The sequence below is a fragment of the Lithobates pipiens genome, unplaced genomic scaffold (genome assembly GCF_037356315.1).
Source record: "Lithobates pipiens isolate NorthernLeopardFrog02 unplaced genomic scaffold, aLitPip1_a1.2 Scaffold_8, whole genome shotgun sequence".
In the NCBI taxonomy this organism is placed as follows: Eukaryota; Metazoa; Chordata; class Amphibia; order Anura; family Ranidae; genus Lithobates; species Lithobates pipiens.
The window spans coordinates 606,588,469-606,606,126 of record NW_027507903.1 but is presented as its reverse complement, the minus strand read 5'-3'; the positions used below and the strand labels follow the sequence as shown (position 1 = coordinate 606,606,126).

The following is a 17,658-nucleotide window of genomic DNA, read 5'->3' as shown; positions in this document are numbered from 1 at the left end:
ACAGTGAAGTTGGTCAAAGTTGAGGGAAAGATGGATGGAGCCAAATACAGGGCAATCTTAGAAGAAAACCTGTTAGAGTCTGCAAAAGACTTGAGACTGGGGCGGAGGTTCTCCTTCCAGCAGGACAAAGACCCTAAACATACAGCCAGAGATACAATGGAATGGTTTAGATCTAAGCATATTCATGTGTTAGAATGCCCCAGTCAAAGTCCAGACCAAAATCCAATTGAGAATCTCGGGCAAAACTTGGTTCTACAAAGTATTGACTCAGGGTGGCTGAACACAAATGCATGTCACACTTTTCACATATTTATTTGTAAGAAATGCTGAAAACCATTTATCTTTTTCCTTACACTTCACAATCATGTGCCACTTTGTGTTGGTCTATCACATTAAATCCCAATAAAATATAATTAGGTTTCTGGTGGTAACATGACAAAATGTTGAATACTTTTTCAAGGCACTGTAAATCATAAAATAATTATTTTTTGTATCCATAGGGTAGTGTACTTTTGCTTAGTTCAAAATCGGGTTGTTAATTAAAGGTCTCTGCATAACTAACAGGTGCATGCAAAACATAACAGAAGGTCTGGTTGATCCCCAACAAATGAATATCAATCCATTTACATACCAAATACAATATTTTTATCCATAGAAGGGATCAAAGGGCACTGTTTACACCCATACCTCATTGGCAGATCAAAAGCAGATGCCACTCTGTTCCCCAACACAAATAGTCAGGTATAGGGCCATTGATTACAGTAATTCAGATTTCATGAAACATTTAGTGTTCAATATTTAATTTCACGAAAACATAAAATACGTGACATTGGGACCTTAAAGTATATGCCAAGAGAAAACGTTTGTTTCTGGTTTTGGATAGAGTGGCAAAGGATTAGAAGCCCTTCCTGGCTTTTGTCTGCTACCAGGGAATCAATGAGAGAGATTTGCTCTTACTTCCTGTTCTGCTAACAATGTTTACTAGACAGGAATTCATTGAAAACATAAAGCAGGGACAGGTAAAAATAACAGGGGTCCCAGCTTTCCAAAACTCTAAAAAAGAAAAATTATTTTCAATTTTGTCTAAAATAAAAAAAAAATGTAGTCTGGGCATACACTTTAAACTTTTTTTCATTTATTTGCATTCATTTTATATACAGAAAATATTTATATATTATATTGCCAAAAATATTGGGACGCCTGCCTTTACACCCACATGAAATTTAATGGCATCCCAGCCTTCATCTGTAGGGTTCAATATTGAGTTGGCCCACCCTTTGCAGCTATAACAGATTCAACTCTTCTGGGAAGACTGTCCACAGGGTTTAGGAGTGTGTCTATGGGAATGTTTGACCATTCTTCCATAAGTGCATTTGTTAGCTCAGGCACTGATGTTGAATGAAAAGGCCTATCTCGCAGTCTCCGCTCTAATTCATTCCAAAGGTGTTCTATTGGGTTAGGGTCTGGCCAGTCAAGTTAATATATTCTCATTTTATTTATTTATTTTTATATTTTTATATCAGATCTGCATATACATTCCAAGTACAAAAGTTACAATACCCTATTAAATTAACTGAAATGCGGATGATTTATCTCTATGTTTGGCCTCTCGACTTTGTTTTCCAGAATCCTACCACCAAAAGGCCCAAAAAATATCTGTTTGACATACATTATAATTTTAGGCAATTTCAGTTGTTATCAGTTGTTACTTGTTATCATCTCCATATCTGCTAGTAACTGTATAGCCTTTACAAGTGTCTTCTAATAAACCAAACAAAATAACTAACAATTTATAAACACCCAAATAAAAAAATTGTATAACATCAATTTTCAAAATAGTTGTACATATCCATACATTCAATTTAAAGAAAAAGGGAACAAGAAACATTTGTGGAAAGGCGATTTAAAATTTACTTTTGTTCTGATAGAAACATAGAAGAACTAATTTTGTCCCGAGCATGCTTGCACTTTTAATTTAACACAAATATGCACATTATGTGCTTTTTTTAAAATGTTCTATCATCATAGTGTCCTTCTGCAGGTGATATAAAAAAAATATAGTTAATTGTATATACCTTTTAAAATGTTATAACATTACATTTAATTTGTTCTGCAGGTGATAAAATCAAATGTACATTTTATGTGGTTTGTACTTTTGATTAGATCAAAATCAAGTTGTTAATAAAAGGTCTCTGCATAACTAACAGGTCTATGCAAAATATAAAGGAAGGCATCCACAACAAAAGAATATCAAGCTATTTACATATCAATTGCAATATTTTTATACCTAGACTATAGAGTAGAGGTGGGCATGAGTTTATAAAGGATCAAAGTGCACTGTTTACACTCATACCTCGTGGGCAAGTCAAAGCGCACTGTTTACACTCATACCTCATGGGCAGATCAAAGCGCACTGTTTACACTCATACCTCATGGGCAGATCAAAGCGCACTGTTTACACTCATACCTCATGGGCAGATCAAAAGAAGATGCCACTCTGTTCCACAATACACATCACGGATGGTATAAATTAGTGTGGATAGTCTGGTAGTTTATTTCCCCCAAGAGAAGCTGGAGTGATCAGACATGGACCCAGAACTTGATCACATAATCTGCACTGTCCTATCTCTTGAGGAAGACTACCCAACAATGTCTCCTCCCCTGAGGAATCTGAATTATCCATCTAGCCTCAATGGAGAACTGCCAAACCATCTCTCCATCATGAACATTTCAGGGCCACATAAGGTCTCAAATGTTTTAGTGCAGACTCTGCTAGAACTCTATTCCTATCTGGGTTACCAACAAGAAGAAGGTAACGGCAAAAGCATCAACCCAGACATCTCTGAACAAATATCTAAAATTACACCAAGCAGGAACGGCCAAGAAAATCTTAGTCACAATCAAAACCAGAAAGTATTAAAAAGTAAGCATTGTCAAATTTTCTTATTCCTCTTATTTCCATGTTATTCTTATTTGTTGGCCTAAATAGGGCATAAATATGACATATTAATTTACATTCCTAAAATTACAGAAGAAAAACATTTTAATTTTTGTCTAAAATTAAGAAACACTTTTTATTATTATTTGCTTTAATTATATATATATATATATATATATATATATATATATATATATATATATATATATATATTCTCATTTTAGGTGTGTATTTTTTTATATCAGATCAGCATATGCAAGGCAAGTACAAAACTTACAACACCCTATTATACAAACTGAAATATAAGTGATTTATGTCTATATTTGGCCTCTTAAACTTTAAAATGACTTTTCCCAGGATCCTACCACCAAAAGGCCCAAAAAACTTCACTGTCAAAATCTAAAGATCTGGTGTATCACTTACCTCTAATATGTTTGTTTCTTTTACTATTTTGCTGCATCTGCTAGTGTTCAAGGTATCTGTTTGCTGACTTTTCTGTTTCAAATGTTACTTTTTAGAAAATATTTTTTTGTGAATAGTTTTAGTTACACTTTATATTCTGTGATTGTGACATGGATAAAGAAATTGTACATGAGTCCACATCTAGAAGAATTCCAATGGCAAGAGTATTAAGGAATGAAAACACTTGATGGACATATGGTCAACAGTAATCTATCTATCTATCTATCTATCTATCTATCTATCTATCTATCTATCTATCTATCTATCTATCTATCTCTTTCTCTCTTGTTATCTGTCTCTTTGTCTTGATATAATTTTACTTCTCTAAAGAATTATTTATAATAGTACATTTTTGAGATGTCAATGTGTTTATCAGTTTGAAATATTATTTTGTAACATTTTTATTATTGTTTTTCTATCTCCTAAATCAAGTTTTCATGATGTTTGAATTTCCTTGTGCTTATTTCTAGGGAAGTTGGAAGAAGATCAGTATGAAAGATGCAAGCAACCCAGAGTCAACATTGAGGATTTGCAGAACAGCAACTCCAAATCACAATGTAGAAAGAGGACAAACTTCAATGAGGAGCAGACTGCCTTCCTGATGAATGAGTTTGATTGTAACCCCTATCCAAGCTTCACAAAGAGGTGCCATATTGCCAAGATATCTGGGGTTTCTGAACCCAGAATACAGGTAGAAACCTATTTCCTTTTTAACAAAATAGTTTATTTAGTATTAAGTTGTTGGATATTACACTATTGAAAATTTTACAGTCTAGTCACTTAACTTTTTGTTGGATATTTCTTTGTTTTATACATTTTAATGGGAATCAAATAAATTGCCCTCTCCTGTAACACATTTGGTTCTCCTCCTCCGTTGGAGTACTGCATTTTATAGAGCGGCAACGGTAATTCCAGATTTCATACCAACTGCCACCTTCTGGTGAAATCTGGACTTGTGGGATGACAACTGAGAATATCGTTCTGTGTCAGAATTTTTATATATCTGTGATGCTTCAATCATTCAATTCTTGTACATAACAGCTGTATGAAGGAGATCTGTGTGTGTAGGCAAAATATAAAACATATTCACAAATTTTCTACAATATACCTTTCAACATTTTCGGTATCTTAAATATTTTTGTTGACCCTGTCAGAAATCCAGTGATTACTTAGCTTCCTGTAGTGATCTGCTAAATTTGCACTAAAATCTTAACTATTGTTTCCTACCCAGTTTGTCTGTAAATGACAGAACACATCCCATCTGTGTTATGGAGATAAGGAGAGGGAGAGGTGTAGTAAATATACTTTCAAAACATCTGAGCATAATAGGAAATGTACTTCCAAAACATTTGGGCTGCCAAGGTTCACCATTACAGCCCTAGTTGTTCAAGTCACTTTTGATTCCTCTTGTGATAACCTTTTATACAATAAGCATTAACTTTTTATATGTTACAGTGTATAGATGATTAATGAGAATTTATTTTTACATGTTGCAGGTTTGGTTCCAAAACAGAAGAGCAAGACATCTCTCAAAAGATATGAAATCCCAAATTGCCCAGGGTAGTCAGTTCTCAACTCCCAGAGATCTTCCCCACATTGTTCAGAATCCATACCAGAATCTACAAATCGATGGACAGTTCCAGATCCCAGGAAACATGTGGATGCTGTAAATACAGCACCAAATCCACGTCAAGGACTTATTTAATGTTATTTTATTTTAATATGTGATTGTTACAAAGCTGTGATGATTTAACTATTGATATATTGTGGCTTGCACTTAGTTTAATTTATAATAAAATATTTTCTTATCTTTTAAAATGGGTTGTTGTTGAATCCTTATTAATTTATAAAGGATCTTAAACGTTTTGTTACTTTTTGAAACAGTTGCATGCAAGTGTCACACATATGTTTTTATATGGCATATGATCTCATTTATAAATAGAAAATGTTAATTTGTTCAAAAATTACATATTGGAAATTTTACCTGGGACTAAAACAGCAAGGTTTTTTGTTTTCATAACATTTTATTGAAAGGGACATTTGAGATTCCCATAGATCTTCCTCACATCTTTCAGCAGCAATACTAGAATTTACATATCAATGGACATTTCCAGATCCCAGGAAACATTTGGATGCTGTAAATGCAGCTTCAATTTCATGTCAAGGACTTACCTGATGTTATTTTATTTTAGTATGTGATAAAAAAACGATGATTTATAATTTTTTTTAAATTATAGTAAGTTATAAAGCGCTGTCAATTTACGCAGCATTTTACATATATGTTGCACATTCACATTAATCCCTGCCCTCAAGGAGCTTACATTCTAAGGTCCCTATCTCAAATTCATACATGCATATGAGGGCCAATTAACCTACCAGCATGTCTTTGGAGTGTGGAAGGAAACCAGAGAACCTGGAGGAAACCCACACAGTCACAGGGAGAACATGCAAACTGATGATTTAACTAATGATATATTGTAGTATGCCCTTAGTTTAATTTAAAAAAAAATATTTTCTTAAAATTTAAAATGGGGTGCTGTGCCGTCATTATTATATTATAAATTATCTTAAAAGTTTTGTTACTTTTTGAAACAGTTGCATGTAAGTGTCAAAAATATGTTTTTATATATTGCATATTATCTCCAACAAAATAAGAAAATAGTAATTAGTTCAACAATTACATATTGGTATTTTATCTGTTTCTAAATCAGCAAGATTTTTTTTTGTTTCCATAATATTTTATTGAAAGATTTTTATACATAAACAAAAATGACAGCACATGCATAATTTTAGTTGCTGAGAGTACTGTGAACACCAGGCAAATGTTCTATCAGCATAGTTTCCTTCTGCAGGTGATATAAAAAATATATAGTTAATTGTATATACCTTTTAAAATGTTATAACATTACATTTATTTTGTTCTGCAGGTGATAAAATCAAATGTACATTTTATGTGGTTTGTACTTTTGCTTAGATCAAAATCAGGTTGTTAATAAAAGGTCCCTGCATAACTAACAGGTCTCTGCATAACTAACAGGTCCATGCAAAATATAAAGGAAGGTAACCACAACAAAAGAATATCAAGCTATTTACATATCAAATGCAATATTTTTATACCTAGACTATAGAGTAGAGGTGGGCATGAGTCTATAAAGGATCAAAGTGCACTGTTTACACTCATACCTCATGGGCAAGTCAAAGCACACTGTTTACAATTATACCTCATGGGCAGATCAAAGCGCACTGTTTACACTAATACCTCATGGGCAGATCAAAAGCAGATGCCACTCTGTTCCCCAATACATATAGTCAGCTATAGGGCCATTGATTATACTAATTCAGATTTCATGAAACATTTTGTGTTCAATATTTAATTTCACAAAACATAAAATATGTGACATTGGGACCTTAAAGTGTATGCCAAGACAAAACTTTTGTTTCTGGTTTTGGATAGAGTGGCAAAGGATTAGAAGCCCTTCCTGGCTTTTGTCTGCTACCTGGGAATCAATGAGAGAGATTTACTCTTACTTCCTGTTCTGCTAACAATGTTTACAAGACAGGAATTCATTGAAAACATGAAGCAGGGACAGGTAAAAATAACAGGGGTCCCAGCTTTCCAAAACTGTAATAAGGAAAAACTATTATCAGTTTTGTCTGAAATAAAGAAAAAAATGTAGTCTGGGCATACATTTTAAACTTTTTTTCATTTATTTGCATTCATTTTATATACAGAAATTAATTATATATTATATTGCCAAAAGTATTGGAACGCCTGCCTTTACACCCACATGACATTTAATGGCATCCCAGTCTTCGTCTGTAGGGTTCAATATTGAGTTGGCCCATCCTTTGCAGCTATAACAGCTTCAACTCTTCTGGGAAGACTGTCCACAAGGTTTAGGAGTGTGTCTAAGGGAATGTTTGACCATTCTTCCATAAGTGCATTTGTTAGCTCAGGCACTGATGTTGAATGAAAAGGCCTATCTCGCAGTCTCCGCTCTAATTCATTCCAAAGGTGTTCTATTGGGTTAGGGTCTGGCCAGTCAAGTTACTATATTCTCATTTTATTTATTTATTTTTATATTTTTATATCAGATCTGCATATACATTCCAAGTACAAAAGTTACAATACCCTATTAAATTAACTGAAATACGGATGATTTATCTCTATGTTTGGCCTCTCGACTTTGCTTTCCAGAATCCTACCACCAAAAGGCCCAAAAAATATCTGTTTGACATACATTATAATTTTAGGCAATTTCAGTTGTTATCAGTTGTTACTTGTTATCATCTCCATATCTGCTAGTAACTGTATAGCCTTTACAAGTGTCTTCTAATAAACCAAACAAAATAACTAACAATTTATAAACACCCAAATAAAAAAATTATATAACATCAATTTTCAAAATAGTTGTACATATCCATACATTCAATTTAAAGAAAAAGGGAACAAAAAACATTTGAAAGGCGGTTTAAAATTCACATTTGTTCTGATAGAAACATAGAAGAACTAATTTTGTCCCGAGCATGCTTGCACTTTTAATTTAACACAAATATGCACATTATGTGCTTTTTTTAAAATGTTCTATCATCATAGTGTCCTTCTGCAGGTGATATAAAAAAAATATAGTTAATTGTATATACCTTTTAAAATGTTATAACATTACATTTAATTTGTTCTGAAGGTGATAAAATCAAATGTACATTTTATGTGGTTTGTACTTTTGCTTAGATCAAAATCAGGTTGTTAATAAAAGGTCTCTGCATAACTAACAGGTCTATGCAAAATATAAAGGAAGGTATCCACAAACAAAAGAATATCAAGCTATTTACATATCAAATGCAATATTTTTATACCTAGACTATAGAGTAGAGGTGGGCATGAGTCTATAAAGGATCAAAGTGCACTGTTTACACTCATACCTCGTGGGCAAGTCAAAGTGCACTGTTTACACTCATACCTCATGGGCAGATCAAAGTGCACTGTTTACACTCATACCTCATGGGCAGATCAAAAGAAGATGCCACTCTCTTCCCCAATACACATCATGGATGGTATAAGTTAGTGTGGGTAGTCTGGTAGTTTATTTCCCCCAAGAGAAGCTGGAGCGATCAGACATGGACCCAGAACTTGATCACATAATCTGCACTGTCCTATCTCTTGAGGAAGACTACCCAACAATGTCTCCTCCCCTGAGAAATCTGAATTATCCATCTAGCCTCAATGGAGAACTGCCAAACCATCTCTCCATCAAGAACATTTCAGGGCCACATAAGGTCTCAAATGTTTTAGTGCAGTCTCTGCTAGAACTCTGTTCCTATCTGGGTTACCAACAAGAAGAAGGTAACGGCAAAAGCATAAACCCACACTTCTCTGAACAAATATCTAAAATGACATCAAGCAGGAACGGCCAAGAAAATCGTAGTCTCAATCAAAACCAGAAAGTATTAAAAAGTAAGCATTGTCAAATTTTCTTATTCCTCTTATTTCCATGTTATTCTTATTTGTTGGCCTAAATAGGGCATAAATATGACATATTATTTTACATTCCTAAAATTACTGAAGAGAAACATTTACATTTTTGTCTAAAATTAAGAAACACTTTTTATTATTATTTGCTTTAATTATATATATATATATATATATATATATATATATATATATATATATACATATATATATATATTCTCATTTTAGGTGTGTATTTTTTTTATATCAGATCACCAAATGCAAGGCAAGTACAAAACTTACAACACCCTATTATACAAACTGAAATATAAGTGATTTATGTCTATATTTGGCCTCTTAAACTTTAAAATGACTTTTCCCAGGATCCTACCACCAAAAGGCCCAAAAAACTTCACTGTCAAAATCTAAAAATCTGGTGTATCACTTAGCTGTAATATGTTTGTTTCTTTTACTATTTTGCTGCATCTGCTAGTGTTCAAGGTATCTGTTTGCTGACTTTTCTGTTTCAAATGTTACCTTTTAGAAAATATTTTTTTGTGAATAGTTTTAGTTACACTTTATATTCTGTGATTGTGATATGGCTAAAGAAATTGTATATGAGTCCACATCTAGAATAATTCCAATGGCAAGAGTATTAAGGATGAAAGAACTTGATAGACATATGGTCAACAGTAATCTATCTATCTATCTATCTATCTATCTATCTATCTATCTATCTATCTATCTATCTATCTATCTATCTAGCTATCTAGCTATCTTTCTATCTATCTATCTCTTTCTCTCTCGTTATCCGTCTCTTTGTCTTGATCCAATTTTACTTCTCTAAAGAAATATTTATAATAGTACATTTTTGAGACGTCAATGTGTTTATCAGTTTGAAATTTTATTTTGTAATATTTTTAATATTGTTTTTCTATCTCCTAAATCAAGTTTTCATGATGTTTGAATTTCCTTGTGCTTATTTCTAGGGAAGTTGGAAGAAGATCAGTATGAAAGATGCAAGCAACCCAGAGTCAATATTGAGGATTTCCAGAACAGCAACTCCAAATCACAATGTAGAAAGAGGACAAACTTCAACGAGGAGCAGACTGCCTTCCTGATCAATGAGTTTGATCGTAACCCTTATCCAAGCTTCACAAAGAGGTGCCATATTGCCAAGATATCTGGGGTTTCTGAACCCAGAATACAGGTATAAACCTATTTCCTTTTTAACAAAATAGTTTAGTTAGTATTAAGTTGTTGTATATTACACTATTTTAAATTTTACAGTCTAGTCACTTAACTTGTTGCTGTATATTTCTTTGTTTTATACATTTTAATGGGAATCAAATAAATTGCCCTCTGCTGTAACACATTTGTTTCTCCTCCTCCATTGGAGTACTGCATTTTATAGAGGGGCAACGGTAATTCCAGATTTCATACAAACTGGTGAAATCTGGTGAAATCTGGACTTCTGGGATGACAACTGAGAATATCGTTCTGTGTCAGAATTTTTATATGTCTGTGATGCTTCAATCATTCAATTATTGTACATAACAGCTGTATGAAGGAGATCTGTGTGTGTAGGCAAAATATAAAACATATTCACAAATTTTCTACAATATACCTTTCAACATTTTCGGTATCTTAAATATTTTTGTTGGCCCTGTCAGAAATCCAATGATTACTTAGCTTCCTGTAGTGATCTGCTAAATTTGCACTAAAATCTTACCCATTGTTTCCTACCCAGTTTGTCTGTAAATGACAGAACACATCCCATCTGTGTTATGGAGATAAGGAGAGGGAGAGGTGTAGGAAATGTACTTCCAAAACATCTGAGCATAATAGGAAATGTACTTCCAAAACATTTGGGCTGCCAAGGTTCACCATTACAGCCCTAGTTGTTCAAGTCACTTTTGATTCCTCTTGTGATAACCTTTTATACAATAAGCATTAACGTTTTATATGTTACAGTGTATAGATGATTAATGAGAATTTATTTTTACATGTTGCAGGTTTGGTTCCAAAACAGAAGAGCAAGACATCTCTCAAAAGATATGAAATCCCAAATTGCCCAGGGTAGTCAGTTCTCAACTCCCAGAGATCTTCCCTACATTGTTCAGAATCCATACCAGAATCTACAAATCGATGGACATTTCCAGATCCCAGGAAACATGTGGATGCTGTAAATACAGCACCAAATCCACGTCAAGGACTTATTTAATGTTATTTTATTTTAATATGTGATTGTTACAAAGCTCTGATGATTTAACTAATGATATATTGTGGTTTGCACTTAGTTTAATTTATAATAAAATATTTTCTTATCTTTTAAAATGGGTTGTTGTTGAATCCTTATTATTTTATAAATGATCTTAAACGTTTTGTTACTTTTTGAAACAGTTGCATGTAAGTGTCACACATATGTTTTTATACTGCAGATTATCTCAGTTATAATTAGAAAATGTTAATTTGTTCAAAAATTACATATTGGAAATTTTATCTGGGATTAAAACAGCAAGATGTTTTGTTTTCATAACATTTTATTGAAAGGGACATTTGAGATTCCCATAGATCTTCCTCACATCTTTCAGCCACAATACTAGAAATTACATATCAATGAACATTTCCAGATCCCAGGAAACATTTGGATGCTGTAAATGCAGCTTCAATTTCATGTCAAGGACTTACCTGATGTTATTTTATTTTAGTATGTGATAAAAAAACGATGATTTATAATTTTTTTTAAATTATAGTAAGTTATAAAGCGCTGTCAATTTACGCAGCATTTTACATATATGTTGCACATTCACATTAATCCCTGCCCTCAAGGAGCTTACATTCTAAGGTCCCTATCTCAAATTCATACATGCATATGAGGGCCTATTCAGACAGGAGCCAATTAACCTACCAGCATGTCTTTGGAGTGTGGAAGGAAACCAGAGAACCTGGAGGAAACCCACACAGTCACAGGGACAACATGCAAACTGATGATTTAACTAATGATATATTGTAGTATGCCCTTAGTTTAATTTAAAAAAAAAAATTTTCTTAAAATTTAAAATGGGGTGCTGTGCCGTCGTTATTATATTATAAATTATCTTAAAAGTTTTGTTACTTTTTGAAACAGTTGCATGTAAGTGTCAAAAATATGTTTTTATATATTGCATATTATCTCCAACAAAATAAGAAAATAGTAATTAGTTCAACAATTACATATTGGTATTTTATCTGTTTCTAAATCAGCAAGATTTTTTTTTGTTTCCATAATATTTTATTGAAAGGTTTTTATACATAAACAAAAATGACAGCACATGCATAATTTTAGTTGCTGAGAGTACTGTGAACACCAGGCAAATGTTCTATCAGCATAGTTTCGTTCTGTAGGTGATATAAAAAAAATATAGTTAATTGTATATACCTTTTAAAATGTTATAACATTACATTTATTTTGTTCTGCAGGTGATAAAATCAAATGTAAATTTTATGTGGTTTGTACTTTTGCTTAGATCAAAATCAGGTTGTTAATAAAAGGTCCCTGCATAACTAACAGGTCTCTGCATAACTAACAGTTCTATGCAAAATATAAAGGAAGGTAACCACAACAAAATAATATCAAGCTATTGACATATCAAATGCAATATTTTTATACCTAGACTATAGAGTAGAGGTGGGCATGAGTCTATAAAGGATCAAAGTGCACTGTTTACACTCATACCTCATGGGCAAGTCAAAGCACACTGTTTACAATTATACCTCATGGGCAGATCAAAGCGCACTGTTTACACTCATACCTCATGGGCAGATCAAAAGCAGATGCCACTCTGTTCCCCAATACATATAGTCAGGTATAGGGCCATTGATTACAGTAATTCAGATTTCATGAAACATTTTGTGTTCAATATTTAATTTCACGAAACATATAATACGTGACATTGGGACCTTAAAGAATATGCCAAGACAAAACTTTTGTTTCTGGTTTTGGATAGAGTGGCAAAGGATTAGAAGCCCTTCCTGGCTTTTGTCTGCTACCTGGGAATCAATGAGAGAGATTTACTCTTACTTCCTGTTCTGCTAACAATGTTTACAAGACAGGAATTCATTGAAAACATGAAGCAGGGACAGGTAAAAATAACAGGGGTCCCAGCTTTCCAAAACTCTAATAAAGAAAAACTATTTTCAGTTTTGTCTGAAATAAAGAAAAAAATGTAGTCTGGGCATACATTTTAAACTTTTTTTCATTTATATATATATATATATATATATATATATATATATATATATATATATTCAATATAATTCATATTATACAGAAATTAATTATATATTATATTGCCAAAAGTATTGGAACTCCTGCCTTTACACCCACATGACATTTAATGGCATCCCAGTCTTCGTTTGTAGGGTTCAATATTGAGTTGGCCCATCCTTTGCAGCTATAACAGCTTCAACTCTTCTGGGAATATCATTTTAGGCAATTTCAGTTGTTATCAGTTGTTTCTTGTTATCATCTCCATATCTGCTAGTAACTGTATAGCCTTTACAAGTGTCTTCTAATAAACCAAACAAAATAACTAACAATTTATAAACACCCAAATAAAAAAATTGTATAACATCAATTTTCAAAATAGTTGTACATATCCATACATTCAATTTAAAGAAAAAGGGAACAAGAAACATTTGTGGAAAGGCGATTTAAAATTCACATTTGTTCTGATAGAAACATAGAAGAACTAATTTTGTCCCGAGCATGCTTGCACTTTTAATTTAACACAAATATGCACATTATGTGCTTTTTAAAAATGTTCTATCATCATAGTGTCCTTCTGCAGGTGATATAAAAAAAATAGTTAATTGTATATACCTTTTAAAATGTTATAACATTACATTTAATTTGTTCTGCAGGTGATAAAATCAAATGTACATTTTATGTGGTTTGTACTTTTGCTTAGATCAAAATCAGGTTGTTAATAAAAGGTCTCTGCATAACTAACAGGTCTATGCAAAATATTAAGGAAGGTATCCACTACAAAAGAATATCAAGCTATTTACATATCAAATGCAATATTTTTATACCTAGACTATAGAGTAGAGGTGGGCATGAGTCTATAAAGGATCAAAGTGCACTGTTTACACTCATACCTCGTGGGCAAGTCAAAGCACACTGTTTACACTCATACCTCATGGGCAGATTAAAGCGCACTGTTTACACTCATACCTCATGGGCAGATCAAAAGCAGATGCCACTCTGTTCCCCAATACACATCATGGATGGTATAAGTTAGTGTGGGTAGTATGGTAGTTTATTTCCCCCAAGAGAAGCTGGAGTGATCAGACATGGGCCCAGAACTTGATCACATAATCTGCACTGTCCTATCTCTTGAGGAAGACTACCCAACAATGTCTCCTGCCCTGAGAAATCTGAATTATCCATCTAGCCTCAATGGAGAACTGCCAAACCATCTTTCCATCATGAACATTTCAGGGCCACATAAGATCTCAAATGTTTTAGTGCAGACTCTGCTAGAACTCTATTCCTATCTGGGTTACCAACAAGGAGAAGGTAACGGCAAAAGCATTAGCCCAGACGTCTCTGAACAAATATCTAAAATTACATCAAGCAGGAACGGCCAAGAAAATCTTAGTCTCAATCAAAACCAGAAAGTATTAAAAAGTAAGCATTGTCAAATTTTCTTATTCCTTTTATTTCCATGTTATTCTTATTTGTTGGCCTAAATAGGGCATACATATGACATATTATGTTACATTCCTAAAATTACAGAAGAAAAACATTTACATTTTTGTCTAAAATTAAGAAACACTTTTTATTATTATTTGTTTATAATATATATATATATATATATATATATATATATATATATATATATATATATATATATATATATATATATATATATATATATATATATATATATATATATATATATATTATTTTATTTTTTTTCTCATTTTAGGTGTGTATTTTTTTTATGTCAGATCAGCATATGCAAGGCAAGTACAAAACTTATAACACCCTATTATACAAACTGAAATATAAGTGATTTATGTCTATATTCGGCCTCTTAAACTTTAAAATGACTTTTCCCAGGATCCTACCACCAAAAGGCCCAAAAGACTTCACTGTCAAAATCGAAAAATCTGGTGTATTCACTTACCTGTAATATTTTTGTTTCTTTTACTAATTTGCTGCATCTGCTAGTGTTAAAGGTATCTGTTTGCTGACTTTTCTGTTTCAAATGTTACCTTTTAGAAAATATTTTTTTGTGAATAGTTTTAGTTACACTTTATATTCTGTGATTGTGATATGGCTAAAGAAATTGTACATGAGTCCACATCTAGAAGAATTCCAATGGCAAGAGTATTAAGCATGAAAAAACTTGATGGACATATGGTCAACGGTAATCTATCTATCAATCTATCTATCTATCTATCTATTTATCTATTTATCTATCTATCTATTTATCTATCTATCTATCTATCTAGCTATCTATCTAGGTATCTTTCTATCTATCTATCTATCTATCTATCTCTTTCTCTCTCGTTATCTGTCTCTTTGTCTTGATCCAATTTTACTTCTCTAAAGAAATATTTATAATAGTACATTTTTGAGACGTCAATGTGTTTATCAGTTTGAAATTTTATTTTGTAACATTTTTATTATTGTTTTTCTATCTCCTAAATCAAGTTTTCATGATGTTTGAATTTCCTTGTGCTTATTTCTAGGGAAGTTGGAAGAAGATCAGTATGAAAGATGCAAGCAACCCAGAGTCAATATTGAGGATTTCCAGAACAGCAACTCCAAATCACAATGTAGAAAGAGGACAAACTTCAATGAGGAGCAGACTGCCTTCCTGATCAATGAGTTTGATCGTAACCCCTATCCAAGCTTCACAAAGAGGTGCCATATTGCCAAGATATCTGGGGTTTCTGAACCCAGAATACAGGTAGAAACCTATTTCCTTTTTAACAAAATAGTTTAGTTAGTATTAAGTTGTTGTATATTACACTATTTTAAATTTTACAGTCTAGTCACTTAACTTTTTGCTGTATATTTCTTTGTTTTATACATTTTAATGGGAATCAAATAAATTGTCCTCTGCTGTAACACATTTGGTTCTCCTCCTCCATTGGAGTACTTCATTTTATAGAGCGGGAACGGTAATTCCAGATTTCATACCAACTGCCACCTTCTGGTGAAATCTGGACTTGTGGGATGACAACTGAGAATATCGTTCTGTGTCAGAATTTTTATATATCTGTGATGCTTCAATCATTTAATTCTTGTACATAACAGCTGTATGAAGGAGATCTGTGTGTGTAGGCAAAATATAAAACATATTCACAAATTTTCTACAATATACCTTTCAACATTTTCGGTATCTTAAATATTTTTGTTGGCCCTGTCAGAAATCCAGTGATTACTTAGCTTCCTGTAGTGATCTGCTAAATTTGCACTAAAATCTTAACCATTGTTTCCTACCCAGTTTGTCTGTAAATGACAGAACACATCCCATCTGTGTTATGGAGATAAGGAGAGGGAGAGGTGTAGGAAATGTACTTCCAAAACATCTGAGCATAATAGGAAATGTACTTCCAAAACATTTGGGCTGCCAAGGTTCACCATTACAGCCCTAGTTGTTCAAGTCACTTTTGATTCCTCTTGTGATAACCTTTTATACAATAAGCATTAACTTTTTATATGTTACAGTGTATAGATGATTAATGAGAATTTATTTTTACATGTTGCAGGTTTGGTTCCAAAACAGAAGAGCAAGACATCTCTCAAAATATATGAAATCCCAAATTGCCCAGGGTAGTCAGTTCTCAACTCCCAGAGATCTTCCCCACATTTTTCAGAATCCATACCAGAATCTACAAATCGATGGACAGTTCCAGATCCCAGGAAACATGTGGATGCTGTAAATACAGCACCAAATCCACGTCAAGGAATTATTTAATGTTATTTTATTTTAATATGTGATTGTTACAAAGCTGTGATGATTTAACTAATGATATATTGTGGTTTGCACTTAGTTTAATTTATAATAAATATTTTCTTATCTTTTAAAATGGGTTGTTGTTGAATCCTTATTATTTTATAAATGATCTTAAAAGTTTTGTTACTTTTTGAAACAGTTGCATGTAAGTGTCACACATATGTTTTTATATTGCATATTATCTCATTTATGAATAGAAAATGTTCATTTGTTAAAAAATTACATATTGGAAATTTTATTTGGGACTAGTGATGGACGAACTTCCGACGGGACGTTTCGCGAACGCGGACCGCGAACGCGGCCGATAGTTCGCGAACCGGAACGTTCGCTGCGGGCCCCATTGACTTCAATGTGAGGCTAACTTTGCAAACCTACAGGTCAAATTTGCAGCCACAAAATAATTAATAGCTGTGCAAACATAGTCCCACCACATGGCCAATGACATAACACATGTATGAGGTGAATCTGGGATCGACAACTACAAGCATTCTTTTTTTATATGGGAAATTGTTGTGACAATTCAGGACTGTGGAGCGCATGAAGGCAATGGAGGAGAGGGAAGGTCAGGGTAGGCAAAGAAGAGGGTGCAGGAGATGATCACCAGCAGCGTGACATACAGCAATGACACCTGCACCGTGATAGAGTCATCTGACACCAGCACCGTGATAGAGAGCACTGACATCAGCAGCGTGACATACAGCAATGACACCTGCACTGTGATAGAGTGATCTGACAACAGCACCGTGATAGAGAGCACTGACATCAGCAGCGTGACATAAAGCACTAACACC

General features: G+C 33.1%; 3 protein-coding genes across 3 annotated transcripts; all 3 read left to right on the top strand.

The window, feature by feature from the left end:
• The first annotated feature begins 2,586 nt into the window (after positions 1-2,586).
• On the top strand, positions 2,587-5,070 carry LOC143962317 (homeobox protein siamois-like). The gene is made up of 3 exons (XM_077471618.1): positions 2,587-2,923; positions 3,871-4,091; positions 4,897-5,070. Exons 1-3 carry the CDS (start codon positions 2,587-2,589, stop codon positions 5,068-5,070), a joined length of 732 nt encoding a protein of 243 aa, XP_077327744.1.
• A 3,448-nt stretch (positions 5,071-8,518) lies between these two features.
• Positions 8,519-13,758, top strand: LOC143962315 (homeobox protein siamois-like). The gene is made up of 4 exons (XM_077471617.1): positions 8,519-8,855; positions 9,839-10,059; positions 10,865-11,034; positions 13,755-13,758. Exons 1-4 carry the CDS (start codon positions 8,519-8,521, stop codon positions 13,756-13,758), a joined length of 732 nt encoding a protein of 243 aa, XP_077327743.1.
• A 428-nt stretch (positions 13,759-14,186) lies between these two features.
• LOC143962314 (homeobox protein siamois-like) lies at positions 14,187-16,793 on the top strand. The gene is made up of 3 exons (XM_077471616.1): positions 14,187-14,523; positions 15,594-15,814; positions 16,620-16,793. The coding sequence occupies exons 1-3, from the start codon at positions 14,187-14,189 to the stop codon at positions 16,791-16,793; spliced, it is 732 nt and encodes a 243-aa protein (XP_077327742.1).
• Positions 16,794-17,658: the final 865 nt, after the last annotated feature.